This window comes from Rissa tridactyla, chromosome 9 (genome assembly GCF_028500815.1).
Source record: "Rissa tridactyla isolate bRisTri1 chromosome 9, bRisTri1.patW.cur.20221130, whole genome shotgun sequence".
Classification (NCBI taxonomy): domain Eukaryota; kingdom Metazoa; phylum Chordata; class Aves; order Charadriiformes; family Laridae; genus Rissa; species Rissa tridactyla.
In genome coordinates this window covers 10,945,318-10,964,218 of record NC_071474.1, presented here as the reverse complement: position 1 = coordinate 10,964,218, position 18,901 = coordinate 10,945,318, and the positions used below count along the sequence as shown (strand labels likewise).

At 34.9% G+C, this 18,901-nt stretch overlaps 1 protein-coding gene across 3 annotated transcripts in view; it reads left to right on the top strand.

Moving 5' to 3' along the window:
• The window catches only part of EFL1 (elongation factor like GTPase 1), an 82,904-nt gene that overhangs the window by 7,564 nt on the left and 56,439 nt on the right, over positions 1–18,901 (top strand). For all 3 annotated transcript variants that reach the window (XM_054213696.1, XM_054213695.1, XM_054213694.1), the window contains exons 8-15: positions 1,447–1,570; positions 2,572–2,648; positions 2,791–2,927; positions 3,741–3,863; positions 6,396–6,495; positions 16,516–16,667; positions 17,342–17,520; positions 18,218–18,353. In XM_054213696.1, coding sequence (XP_054069671.1) covers positions 1,447–1,570; positions 2,572–2,648; positions 2,791–2,927; positions 3,741–3,863; positions 6,396–6,495; positions 16,516–16,667; positions 17,342–17,520; positions 18,218–18,353 — 1,028 coding nt within the window. The remainder of the gene's footprint in view (positions 1–1,446; positions 1,571–2,571; positions 2,649–2,790; positions 2,928–3,740; positions 3,864–6,395; positions 6,496–16,515; positions 16,668–17,341; positions 17,521–18,217; positions 18,354–18,901) is intronic.

Below are 18,901 nucleotides of genomic sequence, written 5' to 3'. Positions count from 1 at the left end.
CGACAAATAACAAGACTCCTATCTGCTAGTTCTCTTATTTGTACCTGTCCTAATTCTCTGTTTTTTTCCCCTTACATCTTGAAAATGTTTTAATGTATTTGTTGAAGCTGAACGAAGACTGTTGGCTTTCTGATACTGCTTTGTTTCTTATGATGAACTGGCGAGCCCTGGTTCAGATGAATCATACTATGGAAGGGAAAAAGGAACATTTTCCTTAATTAGTTTCAAGAGGTACTTCTGGACTGCCAGCAGTACTGTGTGGTGAAATACAGATCAGTGGAGCATTATCTTAGTCAGGGCAACCGTGACTGCTATTACATGGTTGAGAGTTTTGTTCTTAACGGTATTACGACTTGTCATGGCAGGAAAAAATTAAACCATTAGGCAGTCCTAGCCTCATCCAGCGCAATTAGTACATATGCTTTTCTCATAATCGTCAAGTGTTGAAAGAATGCTGTAAATATGTAGGCAGGAGCTGCTGGCACAAGAATTTTGAAGGTTCTCGCCCTGGTCAGAGTTTGGGATAGTTTCTGGAAAAACATCTAATTTTTGGTCTTAGTTCAGAACTCGTAGCTTATGTCTTGCTGACATGAACAAGTCTTTTTTTTTTTAGGTGTGTAGAAATTGGAGAATTCTGGATTTCAAAGGACAGATTATCAAATATCATTGTTCTGTAAATAGTACTGTTCTTATTGTAGACGTGTATTTTTGTTTCTCCATGCGCAAGGAGCAAATATGTGGTAATTTTTTTTCTATTACTGCTCACTGAACGTTTTCAGCAAGGAAAACCACACAATGTTCAGGACTCCCTCTTTAGGTCGTAAGCAGCCTGCTTTTATTAACTCATGGGGACCACCGAACAACACAATTGGCTGTATAACACGATTTTGGCATTACAGTTTTTATATTATTTTCTGGGGTTTACTCATTATTAAAGCAATGATTCAAACAACAAGAAATGCCCAAAGTAGTTAATTTAAAAAATAATTACCACCATCTGATGGCTCAAGTGTGGCTCGAAAGAACACCTGATTTTTAACTTGTACTGTTCTGTTCACAGACCGTAGTTAAACGTGTCATGGGATGTCTTCTATAGAATAAATTTGAGATTCATCACATATTTAGAAATTTTGTATTATGCTTTTGAGTTTTTACTGGGGAGGTAGTACACAAATGTTTATTCCAAATAAACAAGTTCAGCCTTGAAACTGACTTGAAACGAAACAAAAACATACAGAAACTGCTGACATTTTTGAGATGTTATGAATAAATTTTTTTGCAGGTGTAAATGTTAAACAGTGGGAGCTAAAGTGAAAACAATTGGAAAAATGGGAGTAAAACAAGGACTTGAGATTTGTGTGTGATTTTTCATTTGTGCGTGTCTGTTGCTTAGGCACATGGAAACAGTAATACACTTTTATCGAGATGTGTTTTGTTCCCTTTCAGCATTGAGCATTTTGCCAAAATGTACAGCCAAAAGATTGGAATCAAGCCTGCAGTACTTCTGAAAACTTTATGGGGAGATTATTATCTAAATACAAAAGCAAAGAAGATAATGAAAGGTGATCAGGTAGGGAGGTGGTCAAAAATATTACCTGTTTTATTTTTTATTATTATTATTTATTTATTTATTTATTCTATTCCTCATAGTGTATTCTGAAAATTGACCTTAGTACCTTTTCACTCAATATCAGTGGAAGTGTAAAGTCACTAGGATAGCCTTGCATCAGCCCTTGGAGAAGAGAACATTCCAAAATCAACCATTCAAAAGCTACACGGAGGAAATACCATCTAACAGTGCTCACAGTTGCTCATAGAATCATAGAATGTGTTGGGTTGGAAGGGACCTTTAAAGGTCATCTAGTCCAAGCCTGCTGCAGTAAGCAGTGACATCTTTAACTAGATCAGATTGCTCTTAAATGTCTCTGTTCACAAAATAAAAGGGACATTGCAACTTCCAAGGATTCAACATAGAGTGAAACAAACAAGATGAATGGAAGACTAACAATGTAGTAACGAGTAGCAAGAGGGTCTCTTGTCTTATTTGAAGAGATTCAGCTAAGGATTTAGGATATTCACGTTTAGGTTACTATTTAGGATATAGAAAATCTTTTTTGTTTTAGTGAAATCCCACTGAATGCTATACCAAAACCCTGGCCTGAAGACTGCACTTCTCTTGCATTAAGCATTTCCACCACTAAAAGTTAAGGGAGGAGAAGGGAGTTTCCCTATTTCAATTTAATGAAGATTTTTTTTTTTGGTGTGTCTTCTTAGGTGAGGATTAATAGTTATAAAAAGGTTGATAACCAGGTAGACCTGTTCCATATTTATCAGGCCCTTTTTCTGAAATTGAAACCATTGTCCTTCACTTCTAAATTTCATGTTTATTAAACATGTTTTATAAGACAGACTGTTGAAGTAGTGATCTTGTGTCAAAACAGATAGCTGTCTTGGTTTTGAATAAAGGTTTTACCTGCTCCTTATGAAAATAGTCAGTTAAAAGTGTAGTCTTAAGCCTATTGTAAAACTGAGGAATTCCTGGTAACTACCTGTATGTTTATGTTCTACCAGTCAAAAGGAAAGAAACCTTTGTTTGTGCAGTTGGTGCTGGACAACATATGGAGTCTCTATGAAGCTGTTATGAAAAGGTGAGAAGATCTGTAAAGTTTTCATGGAATCTCTTTCCATGTGCTATGGTGATTTTTTTTTTAAAATACTCAAACAAGAAATGTAGATGCTTGTTATATATTGCTACTGTGGATTTTTATGTATTTACTATTTTCCTTACAGAGATAAAGAAAAAATTGAAAAGATAGTCACCTCTTTGGGATTGAAGATTGGTGCCCGGGAGTCACGGCATGCAGACCCTAAAGTTCATCTTAATGCCATTTGTAGCCAGTGGCTACCAATATCTGATGCAGTCCTCTGTATCCTTAAGAAAGAAACTACTTTTTGTTCTATTGGCAGTTCTCAGACTTCAGAGCGTGCTCACATATTTCAATGTGCGGTTTGGTATGATTTATTCTCTTTTTTCATGTCTGTGCCTATGCTAGCTGGACCTATTTTCTCACTTGTAATATTAAGTTACATATCTACAATTAGTCTTACATTTCTCCAACTTGGTGCTTTTGCACACATCCTTTTTTAGGAAAATAAGTTACGAAACTGGAGGCAGTTTAACAATACGCATTCACTATGTAGTTTTATGTACAAATGTTAGTGTTTTTCCTGAAGGATAAGCCAATCTCCTTTTTATAATAATATCTTAGGTCTTCTGTCCATGAGCTTCTGTAAGTATCTGGTGTTATGTTTCAGGCATATGGATTCTTAATCAAAGATCAGCCTTCGTGGTTTGTCTGCTGTGTAGGTGGTTTTCTCATAGTTTGTAATATAATAGATACTATATTATAGCAGGTATGCAGAAATTATTGATGTATATATACTAATTAGTTCTGTAAATACTGCCCCAATTGTACTATTCTTAGTTTCCCGCTTGCACATGGGGTGAGCCACCCCTACTTAACTATCCATTCTGCCCTTCGATAAATGCCTGAAATTGTTGCTGACTTGAGAGGGAGCTGTATGCACCGTAACCTAGACAGAGCTGGATTTTAGCTATCTGTTGTTGCTGGCAGTTAGCGAATGAGATTTAAAGAAACAAACATTTAAAGCATTTGTCTTCCTTTATTTGCATTCAGTAAGGAAATATATAAATATATATCCTTAGCGATGTGTTTTAGCCATGGTGTGTAATAAACTTCCCAGTCCTCTTGACATCGCTGCAGAGAGAGTGGAAAAGCTGATGTGTGTTGGAGCTAGAACGTTTGATTCTTTGCCACCAGAAACTCAGGAACTGAAAAGTGGTGAGTAGGTGTTCTCCCATTAAATCTTGGTGGTTTTGTTTGTCTTTGGATCTCTACTTAGATTTAGGGTTATTTTACTTGTAGTAGCTTTGTTGATGTTTGTCTGTGACATGCCATAGTATTATGGCTTATTTTTATGGCCGTAATGTTTTTCTTCAGTCCACTATATTTGTGGTTTTTAGAAAACTCAAGTTGCAGATGATTTAAAGTCTAAGACGCTGACACTGGGGATTTTAGAAGGAGACAAGGTTAATGCCTGTTTTTAGTTCTAAACAGTAGAAGTTATGATGTAATTGAGAACTGAATATTTTACAAACTTCTATATTAAAATCATTATAATTTTTAGCCAGTAGAGATTTCAATTTGGTTTTCATTTTTACAAATCTATTGATTAACTAGGCCCAGGTTTTCGTAGTTTAAAATAAAAACATTTTCTGTTGAATTTATTGTTAAGTAGTTTCCGTACTGAAAAGAGGTTAGTAAGATATAGCTTAGCTGTTACTACAAGCATTGTCATTAAATATTTCTTCAACATTTCCATAGCTCGTAGCTTGATTTCTTAGTTATTTGATGATATTCCAGAATGATAAAAGATTACGAAATAAAACCAAGAGTCAAAAGACTTCCAAGGCAACGAATATATTTTGTTACCCAAATGAAGATATAAAATCCTGATATTTTGAAGTTGGTTTAAGTTTTGCCGTTGACTTCATTGACATCACAATTTCAAGTCCAGTTCCGGCAGAGTTTCCAGCTTTGACTAGGAGTTCCTCCTCAGGAAGGGTTTAGTAGTATATTCAGACTCTGTTGTGTTGAACACTGGGATGTTGGTATGCAAAAGTAAGCAAAAGGAAGTTTGATAATCACCAAGTCCTGTGCTATAAAATTGTAATTGGGGCTGGAAAGACTATGTTCAATGATTTAACTCTACTATAGGCAGTAAAAGAACTGTATATAGGCAGTAATGAAAATAAACTTGGTGTACAGGATGCTCATATTCCTTTTTCTATCTTTGAATTATTTATAATGATGTGTTCACGTATGTCCTGTATGAAAATTGTAGTGCCTTGGAAAGGAGAGCAACTTCTGACTTTGTTTTCCTGAAAGACAGGTGATAATCACTGAAGCTCAATTAAGTACTTAGCGGAATTAAAAGTCAAAGTTGAAACTGATGCTACGGATGTAATGCTCAGTGGTGAGCAAAGCTCGTAATTCTCCATGTGTATGTGGTAATTTCCTCTGTGGGTTAGGAAGTTCTATATAGAATGAAGTGATGTTTTTCCCCCTGAGCTGGTAGTCAGGAAAATAATGTTCCCAAATGATCTTCTCAGACAGATTTGTAGAGGACAAATATCCTTATATGTATGATTTTGTTCTGCAAACACTCTTTCTGACTGAACAGAATATAACAGAATACTATTTTTTTGTAAGGTAGTAAATGTTCGCTGATATTTCAAGAGGTAGTTTAGTAAAAATTGCAGGAAGATACCATGCTTAAGATAGTAACAGTTAAAAACGTTCCTGAACTTTGTATGCGTAGTGAAAGGTGTTTATAGAACAATGTTTTGAAAAGACCTTCAAGAAACCTAAAGGGGTGAGATACCAAATGTCAACTTAAGATGAGATGTGAATGTCAAATTGATTGTTAGGAATTGTTTCCCAGGGGCAAGGCAACTGATATTTTCATGCTTTACTAAATATTTAGAAACATTGTATTCTGCAAATGGTATTCAATACCGTATCAGTATGAGTTAATTAGGAGAAATTTCCTGCTGTAAACTCAGACCTTTACTGCTCTTGGTTATGAAAAAATAGTGTACTTCACATTTAGTGACTATCTTGCTAATTTTTAGTCGTAGTCTTGCACTTTGTTTGCCTAGGCACTTTACAATATAGTCTTTTCATACCTCAGATAAAAGGCAGAAATGTAGGAAAAGACTATTTAATTTCTGTGTTAGAAGTTTTGAATGGTATTGTGTCTGTTTTGGATTTGATAATGTGTTCCAAGTTGGATGAAAAGAATAGTTTTATGGAAATTTCCTAAGTATTAAATGAGTTTTGTGTGGATCTCATCTTTTGAGGAATATCCGTTCTTGCAGTTTAGTTGTTCCAAGTTCATGAAGACATGAGCAGGACTTCCTCCTTTGGTTTGAAAGGAGGGAGGATACTTTGAGGTATGGAATAAATATAGGTTGGTCTTAATGCTAAGCTGCTCTCTCTCTCATTCTAATCTAAACCAGCCTACGAACTCGACTTTAAATACCAGAACAATATATTTAGTTGGAGTAAATGTAGTTTGTTATGAAGAGTTCTATTTTTACAATTTTGCTCATTTTATTGTGAAACAGACTTGAAGATATGGACACTGTTATCAAATGATTAATTTTCTACTTTTCTTGTTAATGTCTTTAGCATATTATCCTTTGAAATAGGAAATAAACAGTTATTCCTAGAAGATTGGTGGAAAGCCATAGTTCTATCCATACTTTTGGGAAAAAGTTGTGCAAATAACTTTCTTTTATGTTTGTTCAGCTTTTATGAAATGCAGTAGTGAAGGAACAGCCCCAGTTATTGTCTTTGTTTCCAAAATGTTTGCTGTTGATGCAAAGGCATTACCACACAATAAACCAAGGTAAGAAAACATAACATTTAAGTGTCTGATCTATATTAGATACTTTTAGGAAAAGAAGTTACATTGTAAGGACGGATAAATGGTTTTAGACCTGAGAAAATAATTCACTAATTCTTCAGATGTAATAAAATCTTTTCAGCAAGTAGAGATTTTCTGAATGAATTCAACAGATGCTTTGTTTAAACATCTTTAGGTTTAGAAGATTAGCACATTTGTTGTGAAGTAAAAGCCGCATTTGTTGGAGAATGCGTTTGTCCAAATATATCTTCCTAATGTATACATTGTATGCAGTCTCAGAGTGTTTGGTTGAAAATGTGATTGAGTTGTAATGCTTTCTTCGTTTTTCAGTAAGGTGGTGTTGGCATGATCATAAGGCTTGCATTTGTACCAAGAAACACTTCCCATCAAATCTGGCATAATAGCTACGCGATCACCCAGTCCATTACAACTTAAAATAAAATGGGTTAATTAAAGTAGTGTAAACCTTGATTAACTGTTTGCAGTGAACTGAAAGGCATTAATGCACTTTACAAGATTTTCTTCTGGGAGGTTTGGAAGATTTTTTTGTTATAGCTTTTTGTTTGATGACCGTCTTCTTTGAGGGGTAGTTTTCATTTGCCTGAACTAGTTAAGTGACTGCTTTTAGCTGAAACCATCTGCTTTTTTACAGAAGAAATGTACTTCTATGATGAATTTATAAGAATCGGGTTCATCTTAACTTTTCATCCCTCTTAGCCTCTGGAGCATTTTCAGTAGTCAACTTCTGTACTAACTGGCCATGTCATGTTTTTCTAGGATTGTCACTGTACAGTGAAGCAACATAAAAAATATTACTCTTTTTACTAAATTAAACTGATTGTGACTGTTAAATCTCTGTGCAAAAAATGGTACTCTTGCTGTAGTGATATTTAAAAGCTTTACTGCTATCTAGTTTTTTCACACACTTCCTAGATTTACTTAAGTTTTTTCTTATCATGCTTATCTGTGAATCTTTCACCAAAAATCCTTCTTGCAGTTAAGTTTGAATTCAGGGAAAAAAATGCATTGCACTTATGGATTGACCAGACACTAGATGGTGCAGTTTTACTTCGAGTTCTGTCCTTAAAGGTATCTGAAACGAGTTCTTGCCCAGGTACTGGTGTAGCACAGCAGTGCCATTCCTGCTTTGTCTGCTTTCCTGGATATATACTCTAGTTATCGGAGAAGACTACACTGAGGCCATCGCTTTTTGGCTGTTCTATCACTGATAATGACCTGTTCTTTTATTAATTGGGAGGATTGAGATTCTTTGACATGATGAGGATGTAACATAGGGGCAAAAGTGGCTTTTACATACACCAAACACAGGAAGACTTGGGCATATTTTCAAGATTTTAGTCGAACTTTAAAAAAAATAAAAACCAAACTAACTACCGTAAGTCCTTTTTTGTGACTACAACTTGATTTTCAAGCAAAAGACTGCTTATAAGAGATTCTGACTTTCCCAAGACTAATGGATAGCTCTTACCAATTTTTTCATTATATGTTGTTTGCTTATGAGCACTCTGCCACGTGGATAAACTCTCCTTCCCTGTCTTCTCCGACATTCATCTTACGTTTTTCTTGGTGGATTTTTTCCTACTCTCCTTAGTCATCCCTGTTTGGAAAGGGAACTGTTTTACGTGTGTGGTTATATGCCATATGTTAAACTTTTATTCTTTTAAAAGAGAGACAAAACTCCCCCAATGGACAAAAGAATATTTTGAAGAAATTTGCCATGTATTGTGGTTCATAATATGTGTATGACCAGCTCAATTTTAATTTTTTTTTTTTGGCAAATGGTGCATTTAGTACAGAAGCTTATGCATTGTGACTTGTTGGTTGTATTTTCTCCTTAGATGATAAAATGTACTGCTCTCAATTTTATTGATTTTCAGAACACAAATAAGACTGCATTTTTGCACTCTGATGCCTATTGTATAACAAATCAAATATAAAAATTCTGATCGTCAGTCCGGTTTGAAAAACCTCAAGATTTTTACTGATTTGACTGCAGGGTTGCAGTTGACTGACAGTCCAAGTAATGCAGAGCTGATCTAAAAGCCCAAACAAAATTTAGATTAATTAGGCTTTATGAGATAATATTGCAGGAGAGTAAGGACTTGAATTCTTTCTGGGAGACTTCAGGCATATTAGTGGTGACAGTAGACAGTATGTCCTTTCTCCCTGTTTATTCAGTGAATTGAAAATTGTAGTGTCATGCTCTGTAGTTTGTGTGAAAGGTATTTCCTGCTAGCCTTAATATTAAATTACTCAATTAGTTACTAATTGGCTAGTATTAAAATGAAATTACATGACTGTTTTTCTTTCAGATAACCAGTCATTATCAGCACCCTGTAATTTTGCTGATTAGGTAGTATTAACAATTTTGTTTTAAAGTGACAGTTAGATTCCATTTCTTTGAAAGCTAGTAATATAGCTAAATGTGTAGTTCTCGATATTTTAATTGTTAAGATTCTACAGGTAAGCAGCTCTTGAAGAAATCAGAAATGGAGGTTAGCTTTAAAGAGGAAGGAAAGCTATCTCTGTGAAACAAGATATTAAGCGTTTTAAAAACACAGCATTGTGAAAGTGTGGTTCCTGAGCGTATGTTTGGAATTACGTTGGCCACTGTGTGCTATTGACAGTTACACAGTGAAGACTGTGCTTAACAGAATTCAGTGACAGTTGTGTGGAGTCTGTGAGATCCGATATTTAAGCCGGTATTCCATGAGGATGCTCTGAATGACTGAACATAGGGAGGAACAAAGAGTATGTACACTATGCCAGTTAACAGTGGCTTCATGTTTACCTATTTAAGAACATTAATGCATGTTATGTGTTCCATTTACATGTTAATTTTGAGGAGCTGTAGCTGTGTTCTTCTGTATTCTGATGTTTGACTGCTGGACCTGCCTGCTAGGTTATTTGCATCCTTTGGGGGGCGTGGAGGAGGGAGGATTTTTGTGTGTTAAGGCATGTAAAAAATCTGAGATTTTTCTCCAGATTTTTTTTTTGTCAAGATTTATACTCTTCTACTTCCAGAGAGGAAAAAAAATTAGTTCCATGCTACTGTCTTTTTCTTTCCTTTTGTAAGATAGTATTGGGTAACATTACTTTTTTATAAGTTTCTTAGAAGCTTCAAATTTTTACAGTTTGCCTTGTTTCTGACATCTGCTTGTAATACGTTTTAAGCATTGGTTGGGAAAAGCTCTTTTAAGTCCAGAGTTGGATTTTTAATTAAAGCAACCTCCTTTGAGACTGCTGTTGGCAACTAATATCTTCTAGAAGGTGACTTTAAAAATTAATAGATTCTGTACTAAAACTGCTTTTACTGTTTTTGCTTTTACTTTTTAAATAACAAAGTTTGTCAGCTCTTGTAACTCTACAATACATGGGAAAATAATTTGTGGTCAGGTTACAACAGATTGGCAGCTTATACTTATGTTTCTTTGGAAAGATTTGCTATTTGACTTTTCTATGGTACCAGTACATCCCTGAGTTTTTATCAGGTTTTCTAAAGAAATGAGAATCGTGCAAACATGTTTTGTCTTCCAGTTTCTTCTGTCTGAACTCCTGAAGTTGTTTGCTAATGCCAACCAAATCATACAGAGGTGTAATTTTTCTGAAAATTGGTGATTGGGCAGAGTAGACAAACTAATTAGGACCCCTGATAAGTGAGTACAGTGTGATCTCCTTCACTTTAGATATTAAAATATGTAAAATCAAACCCAGTAGGAAATAGGGCCATATTGGCTTCTTTTGGAGCTACTGTATTTAATGAGGCCATGGTTATCTGATGATGCCTATGGTTATTTATTCTTAAGTATTGCTGTGTGCAGAATTAGGTGTTCTTTCAACATATGCTATTTCTTTCTCTCCTTTCTACGGGTGGTTCACATTGAACTGCAGTCTAAAACAGAATGGTTGAGTGTAGGTGTGGAAATGAAAGCAGAGCTTGGTATTTAGGCACAGAGTATAAATGTTCTAGTTTGCTCTTCCTGAGGCTCAGAATTCTGTCTTTATCTAACCTAGCGTAAAAGAGAAATATTTAGTAATTAGTTACAATTGCGTTCAAGTAATTCTAGTCGTTGCTATGTGTATTTAATATAAAATACTGGAAAAACGTACCTTGGATATCAGATGTTTGTTATGAAATCCTCTACTAGCTTTGTAGACTTTCATGTATAAATGTCACAATGATGTGATACAGTGTCAGCAACAGGAGGCAAACCATTTATGTTACTTCAGATCCATCTGAATAATGTAAATAAATAGAGTACACTAAAGAAATTCTATTTCTACTTTTCAGTGGTAATAAAGAAAAGTATAAATAACCTGACATACTAAAATTATATTTCATGACTGCACGAAGGGTTATAAAACTTGTAATACCCTTACAACTTTCCTTCAGAATATATGAAAGGTACTTCTTTCTCCTCAGTAAGCTTGAAATCAGGAGTATTTTTTTTTCTTAGGTGTCACCATGAAGTATGTGCTTTCCCATACAATTCTGCATGAAATTATGATGATAATTGTCTCTGTGTTTTGTGGTACAGCTTGTTTGCATGTCTTAAACCAACAGATTGTAGTGTACTTCATCTATTTCCTTTCTAATGTTTCCTAAAAACTGTATTGGAAAAAATATAAATCCTGTGATTTTTGCTCAGCCTTCAGCTAAAAAGACATTACATTGTCTTGATCAAAAGAAGAGAACATTTATGAAGCTCCAAGCTCTGTAAGAAACTATATCTTCTTGCAAGTAAATTAATTTTTATGTTTAAAGGCAATATGATTTACAGTGACTTCAGTGTGATCTGAACCCATCATCTTCGGTTTGCATTAATAGTTTGTTCTAAATTGTAATTAGTGCATTAGAAATGAATATGGCATGAGTCATCTGAACAGCCTGTCGGATTTACAGGTTAACATCTGAAGATGGCACCCGCTTACATAATTAATAGTTTAATGCATACTTTTCAAAAATGAAAACCCTACTTATGGTTATTGTGAAATAAATTTCATTGCCACAGTATAGATTTGAATCCAGCTAAGACCTTTGGAACTGATTTAAGGGAGGAATATGTAGTAATGGTTGAAATTTGAATCTCTGGACATAATTTAGTTTGTGTAATTGTAAGCTTAAAGAGAAAAGCTTGTAACATTCTGGAAGGGTTTTGCTTCAAGTTTCTTTCCTTATTGCACATTTAGTATGTGAGATAAATTAAAGGTCAGTGTATCAGTCAAGAGCGTTTCTCAGGGCAGTGTATGACAGCTTGATATCTTAGTTTCACTACATATCTCTGAATGAATGATAATTGCTATGTAATATAATACGAAATACTTGTTGAGTATTCCCCTTTGCAGGAGCCCTGTAAGAGTATTGTATGAAATTTTATGTAAATTCTGATATAGATAATTTTCAGTTGTTCATTTTGTGTGTACATATTTATTTCTACTGTGAATTACCTATATTTCTTCTGTGAATTGCCTAGTGCTTTCGGTTGCAATAGACAAGATAGGAAAGGTAGTCTTGGTAGGTGTACGTTAGCTTGTGAGTGGAAATAGTTCCATAGACATTAAGCAGTTAATCCAGAAATTAAGGAATTTCCGTTGGATTAGGAAATCCACCGGATATACTCTGTGCTGAATTATAGCAAAGAAGCTGCGCTTGAGAGAGCTGTCCTTAGGGATGCTGTTGTCAGAAGTCTTTGAGTGCCATGCGGTGGGCAGAACAGCAGCCAATGGTTTAACTAGAACTTAGTTCTGAAGAGCAGAGTAATGGAAGAGTAATCCAGAAGATTCTGTATAAATTACTTGGATTTAAAGACGTTAACAGAAATTACGCCCTTAGTTTCACGAAGTCAAGCACGTGTCCGTGAGCTCGTGGAATTTAAACTGGTAAAAACTGTATGAAGAGAAAGTAGTCTCAGCAACTTCAAAACCTTGTTCATGGCATGGGAGATGCGTCACGGACACTTGTTGACAGTAGTATCCATCTTTTGGAAATCAGTTGATATTCCGACTGTGATGTTTCCTTTTTAAAATGATCTGAATGTTAAAAAGTTAAAAAAAATGAACATAACACATTCTATAATAATCAGAGGCCAGTTTGTGTTTGGGTTTTTTGTTTCTTTATTCATCATGAATTTTTGAAATGCTTTGGAATGAAGTCTCTTGTTCATAACATGGAAGGGTAGAAAAGCTATTGTATTCAGAGGATGGATTGCATGAAGTAGTTGTCATTCAGTTTGAAGTCAATGAGTTATCCTGGGGGAATGTGGGACTAAAGAAGAAACTGGCAGTAGCTTGCGTACATTACCTGAAATCTGATGCATTTAATCAACAGTCTACTGAACGTTAATAGTATGTACATTATACTCTTTTCTACATTATTATTTCCATAGGATTTGTTCACCTCGTGGTTGAGGTTAAGATGAGTTAGTAATAATGTAGTACCCATTTATGTCAGCTCTATTACTTGTGCCTGGTTCACGTGGTGTCTGGATGCCATAGCACCTCTTTGCGGGTAGAGAATCTCTCTTTTTCTTTCTGCTCCAGAATTTTCATTTACTGTTTTTTGTGTGGCTGCATGGTCCTATTTTTTTCCGCCAATATTAGGAGGCCGTAGATCCTTTCTTATGGAGTCAAAAAAGGTGAGGGAAGAACTGTGGTAAGGAAGAGGAAGAGGGAATCTTTCTTCTGGTTTGGTCAGCATTTGTTCAAACTTGATTTCCCTTCTGATTGGTTTTGCCAACTGGAGAAATTTAATAAATCAGGGTGTAATTTAAAACTGGTTTTGTTGCAGATCCAGTGCCTTATGTGCATTAATCTTGTTCTGTGTTCTGCTTGAGTGTGTTATAATTCTATATAAGGATTTATTTGACAACGTTATCTTTTTGTGGTTTCTAATGATACTACTGGGAGTGACTGATTTTATAGAAATCAATGCTGACAGAAACCAGGATGGAAGTCTAGGTTGTACCTACTAGCTAAAGTCCCCCCCACACTCAATCTGCTTATCAAATTGCGAATATAATTTACTGTGCTTATATGTATTGCAGCTTACTCCAGTGCATTCAGAATTTTAAGGTACCTTTAACATTTGTGATTAGGACTATCTGATACCTAAATATACTGATACTTTTTAAAATACCATGTAAAGGGAAAAAAAGCAAGCAAACTTTTTTCTTTTACTCTCAGGATTATTTACACAAATGAAAAGTATTTTTGGACATTAAAACGTGTTGGAATGCATACATACGTCCTCATGTGTATACTATGCCATCATATATAGACTGCATTTATGACACCCTTGGCTGTCTCATCTATGCTTTCCCTATCAATCTCTCCCCTCTGGGAATTTTTCAGACATGCCAAACCCTTAAATAGCTTTGAACAGCTGCCTTCAGGAAAAAAAAAAATCATCATAGAAAAGTTTTCTTCTTCACCATCTGCTTTGCATTTTGTATTGTTCAGCCTCGCTCTCTTTTGCAATAAAATAAACAAACCAAACAGCAATACCACACTAACCCAGATTTCAGAGATACGTATTCTTAATTCTGTCACAGTGATTTTTTTTAAGAGATGATTTTTTTAAAGAGAAAAAAAAAAGAAGTTGCTGAGAAGTTTATAGTGGCAATTTTGTCTTCCTTTTGGCTTTTCTATGACACATAATGTGTCTGTCCCAGGGTCTGGGTTCTGAAAGTCTTCAGTGCTTCAAATTCTGACATTTTATCCTGGAGGCTTCTCTTAAGTAATTTTTAGAGAGTTTTTAAATTTATATATAGTTTTCTTACTCTTTTGAGTTGAGTGTTTGGATTCAAGGTAAGCACGATAACTGTTCAAAGTGATTTCCTGAAGTTCCAAGAAGAATTTTGATAAAATGAAGGGTCTTGTTAGGCATTTTTTAAATTAAGTCTCTTGCAGAATGTGTTGTATGCAGAAAAGCATCCATATTATGCTATAAAAAAATATTTCTGGCAGTGAGTTGGTCTCAGCCACATAATCTGTTCAGGGCTTTCTGCCCCTAATTAACCCAGTTAAGGGCAGAGTAAGTGTCCAGTAAGTGTCTCTACTGGCTACATATAAAAACTTTGACCTTTAAGTGATGGGTTGTTTCCCTGTTTGGGAATAGTTGATCTGGGGATGCGATTCAATCTCTTTTTTTTTTTTTTAGTAGAGATCATATTTGTATGCCTGTTCTGTAAAAAAAAAAAAAAAAAAAAAAAAAAAAAAAAAAATATACTGCTGTAGTGCTTCACTCTGTTGGATTTTTTTTTTCTCTTATTTTTTTTTTTCTCTTAGCATTTATTGCTACTACTGCTATTCAGGAAATCTTGGACTGTTTTTCTAAGGGTGGAAATTAAAGAGAGGAAGTGACTTGTCCAAGGCTACTAAACAAGCTAAACCGACTAATAGGGCACTTTATTTTAAAGCTCTGTGTGCTTGGTACACTTGATTGAAAAAAATCCTAAACCATCTTAATACCTTGTAAGAACCGTTGTTCTTGCCTCCATCAGATGAGCAAATGGAGGCATAAGGACACGGTGTGTAGCTGGGGTTTTGCTGTGGAATTATGTTCACCTTCTTGAGTTAAGTCAAGAGCTATGACTGTGATTAGTTTGTCCAGTTGTGTTGTACAGGGGCATGTTTTACGATAGAATTCTTCTGTTTCTTCTCTCAAATTAGAATTCCATTAAGAATATTCATATAATGTAAAAATATGCATTGGTTGTTATTTTGGAAATAAATTATTTATTAATGCTGGAAAGCAATATGTATTTCCATTACTCCTAACACAAAAAAAAAGGCATTTTAGTTCCATAAAAAAATTATCTGCATAACTTATTTTTTTCCTGCTTTTAAGCCACGGTGATAAAGATTATTTTTTTAAATGTAGGCACCTGACAGGATGTTACATGAGAAACTGTTGACATTGAAATTACTAAAGAGAATAGATTATTTTTAAGAGCGCCTGTAATGATTATAGCAGGATCACAGGTTCAGCTCTTTTATATGGGAAATTAATAGAAAAAGAGGAGGAATTGGAAATAGAAGATGACTAGTGTCTGAAATTAATCTCCTCTTCTGGACTTTATTAAATTAGAAGATAACCTCATATAACAGATTTTTATTTAGGGCCAGATTTAAAAATCAAATGGGCAATTTCGGGCAGCGCTGTTAGATTTCATATATGTGTAACTCACTTTACTGTTTAAAATGCTTGCAAAGAGTTGCATTTAAAAACAAGTCTGTCTATATTGCCTTATTTAAGAATTATAATGTCATTCTTTAATTTTTGTTACTTATTGCTTTAAATCTTATGTTAAAGCACTTTGTTTTAAGGCAGGGTTTACCAGTGGGTAGATACAAATTGCATCAGAATAATAAAATTATCTTTTGTTGTTGTTGTCTCAGTTTTAAGTGTTTTGTCCTTCACGAAGTTATTCACTCTATGGAAAGGTAGCTATAGCAAGCAAAGACTTTTCCCTGCATTTGAACACTTGCTGTAAAGACTGCCTTCAAATAATAGTGATAACACAAGTAATTGAAAATGACAGTATTTGATCCCTATGTATTTGGTAGAAAAGTCTAGTTTTTTTTTTCCAACTGTCTCGATATAGGTAAGCTTAGATTAGTACACTGCATGCTTGATTTTAGCTGTCATTCTAGCGCAGGATGACGTACTGGACATAGTGTAAAAACAATTTTGAAAATTGGCTTGGATCCTTTCTGAAAAAATGACAATTTGCACATCAGTGGGAGAAACTTGACTTATTTTAACAAAATAAACAGTAGTTTAACATGGTGGCCTCTTCCTAAATGTGGTAGAGGAAGTTTGCTAACTTTAGCTGACTTAAAATATATAATATCATGGGGACAAAAAGCATTCTGCATAAGTTTTTACTTATGCCAAATATAGTATTCTGATTATTGTGATTTAATTTATTTTAAAATAAATGACGTTTCCAAATACTAATGTTTTAAAATACAATGTAGGCCTTTAACTCAAGAAGAAATAGCTCATCGGCGTGAACTTGCAAAACGAAGGCATGCAGAAAAATTGGCAGCAAATCAAGGAAAGGAGCTGTCAGAAAAGACCCCAAGTGAAAATTTGTCTGAAGTAACTGGGAACACTGGTGATGCAAAAGGTATGTAATGTTCTGCTATCTTGTTTTTCTCAGAGGATGTTTAATAGTAGTTTCTAGCTGTTGTCAAAGGGCTGTGTACCTTACAAAGAATCATCCACGTGCCCATCCAAACAGTTCAATAGATGGAACTGAACAAAGAGTGAGGAGGGATTTTTAAGAAAGCTGATAGATCATAAGTGCTGTAATGGATACCTCTATGCCTGGGAACATGCTTACTCTCGGTACTTTGAGTCAGTGGAGACAGATGATGCTTGAAGGAGATGCTCTGCTGAAAAATTAAATAATTTTCACTCCAAGTAGAAAGGTGCGCCCATTAACTTTTGCTGATATGTATGGGATAGAAGAATTCAGATTTGTCTAGCTTACTGCTAGAACCATCTTACGGACTTGTTGCTAGCATACTTTATGCCAATATAACTTTAATTCCTTTAAGCTTTTATGAGACTAACTGTTAAAAAACAAAAAAAACCACCACAAAACCCAAGCAGACTAATAATAAATTGGTACAAAAGCAGCGTATGAGCAACAGGACTGGATTATGAGTTACAATGGGGCATTCTTGCTGCCTTAATGTGTCGCCAGATGTGATAAAGTAATATGTAATTGATTATTTTTTTCTTCAGATGAGGCAGAAACTGGTTTTATACTTCATATATTTTTCTAACTTTGATTAGGTGAAGAGCAACAGCTCACTGGTCAAGCAGAGATCGTGACCTCAAAGGCAATGAAACAGGAAGCAGACAACAAGGAGTCTTTCATTGCTTTTGCTAGAGTGTTCAGCGGCGTGGTGCGAAGAGGGCAAAAGATCTTTGTTTTAGGACCAAAATATGATCCTGCTGAGTCTTTGCATAAGGTAAGTGAACTGTTTGCATAAGGTGACAGTGAACTGTTACCGTAACTTGGGATTCTTCTGAAACACTGATGACTTGACTTTTTACCCATCGCTCACTCAAAAATAAAGAAAGTTCAAGTCAGAAATTCCAAAAAGTATCAAAGTAATTTAGGTGATTGTGGTAATAGCTGATTGTGTCTGTAAACTCACTTCCAAAATAGTTTAAGGTACAGTGTTGTATTAGCTAACAATAAATCCAGTATGTGCATACTTTGTTTCAAAGAAAACTTGCGAAGAAAAAAACCATGCTTTTGGGGAAGAGGAAGGTGCATAATAGTATTGGAAAAAAATGTTGTTAAATGTTTTGAGATTGTGATCATCGCAGTTCATTACTTACGAATTTACTTTAAAACATTTGTTTTATCAGTGACAATGAAAAGCGAGCTAGAAGTAGTACACATTGACTTAAAAAATTACCAAAGAAAGCATTATTTTTTGTTTTCTTGGTAACATTTGCTCATTTGCCACAAGACTGTATTTTTGGAAGCGGAAAAAAATATCTTCAAGTATATGTTGATTTTTAATACCTAACTTCGGAAACGAAAATGCTTTAGAATGTATTTCGTAGCTTTGGAATAGCTCAAGGAGGTTTTGAGGAAGAAGTTTTTATCAGTACTAAGTGATAAGTATCCAATGCCAGTTGTTTTACTCTGTGTAGCTGTCATCCCAGTGTTCTGCTACAAATGATATGCCTTTAGTACCTCATATGACTTGCTGTACATTGGAGAATCTCTACTTGCTTATGGGAAGAGAACTTGAAGATCTTGAAGAAGTACCTGCAGGAAATGTTCTGGGTAAGATATAACTAGTGTTTAATTTCCTAGAGCTTGAATCCATATATTGTCCAAAATACATGGAAATTTTTCTGATTTAAGAAAAGTTAAATCTGTGAATGTTTTTAGGTATGTTGTGTGTGCAAAAAATGAAACCACTCTAACTAAACTGTGATTTCTGTGAACTTTGAATTGTGAGGAGGGAAAAGTTGCACAAATAGGAGAAAACTAGGGATTGTGTTAGCCTGTTATCTTCAGGTTGGAGTATTGCCAGGTAAGCATCGCTGCCAGGAGTTGCCAAAGGCAGCAGTAAGGTCTCATATTTTATAAGTTGCAAAGATTATTTATAATATTTTCCCAACAGTGGAAATTCTGTAATATGACTTCTCTAGTGATGTGGATAATTGTAGTTTTATTTATGGGTCTGCTTTTGAACTATGGTGCTAAAAAATTGTCGCCTATGGCTCTGGCAAATTTTGAGCTTTCTCCATGGACAAGGTTCGAAGCGATAAGTCATCCTAATCATTAAGTTATGCTCTTCTGTGCCAGATTCTGAGCTGCTTTGCTCT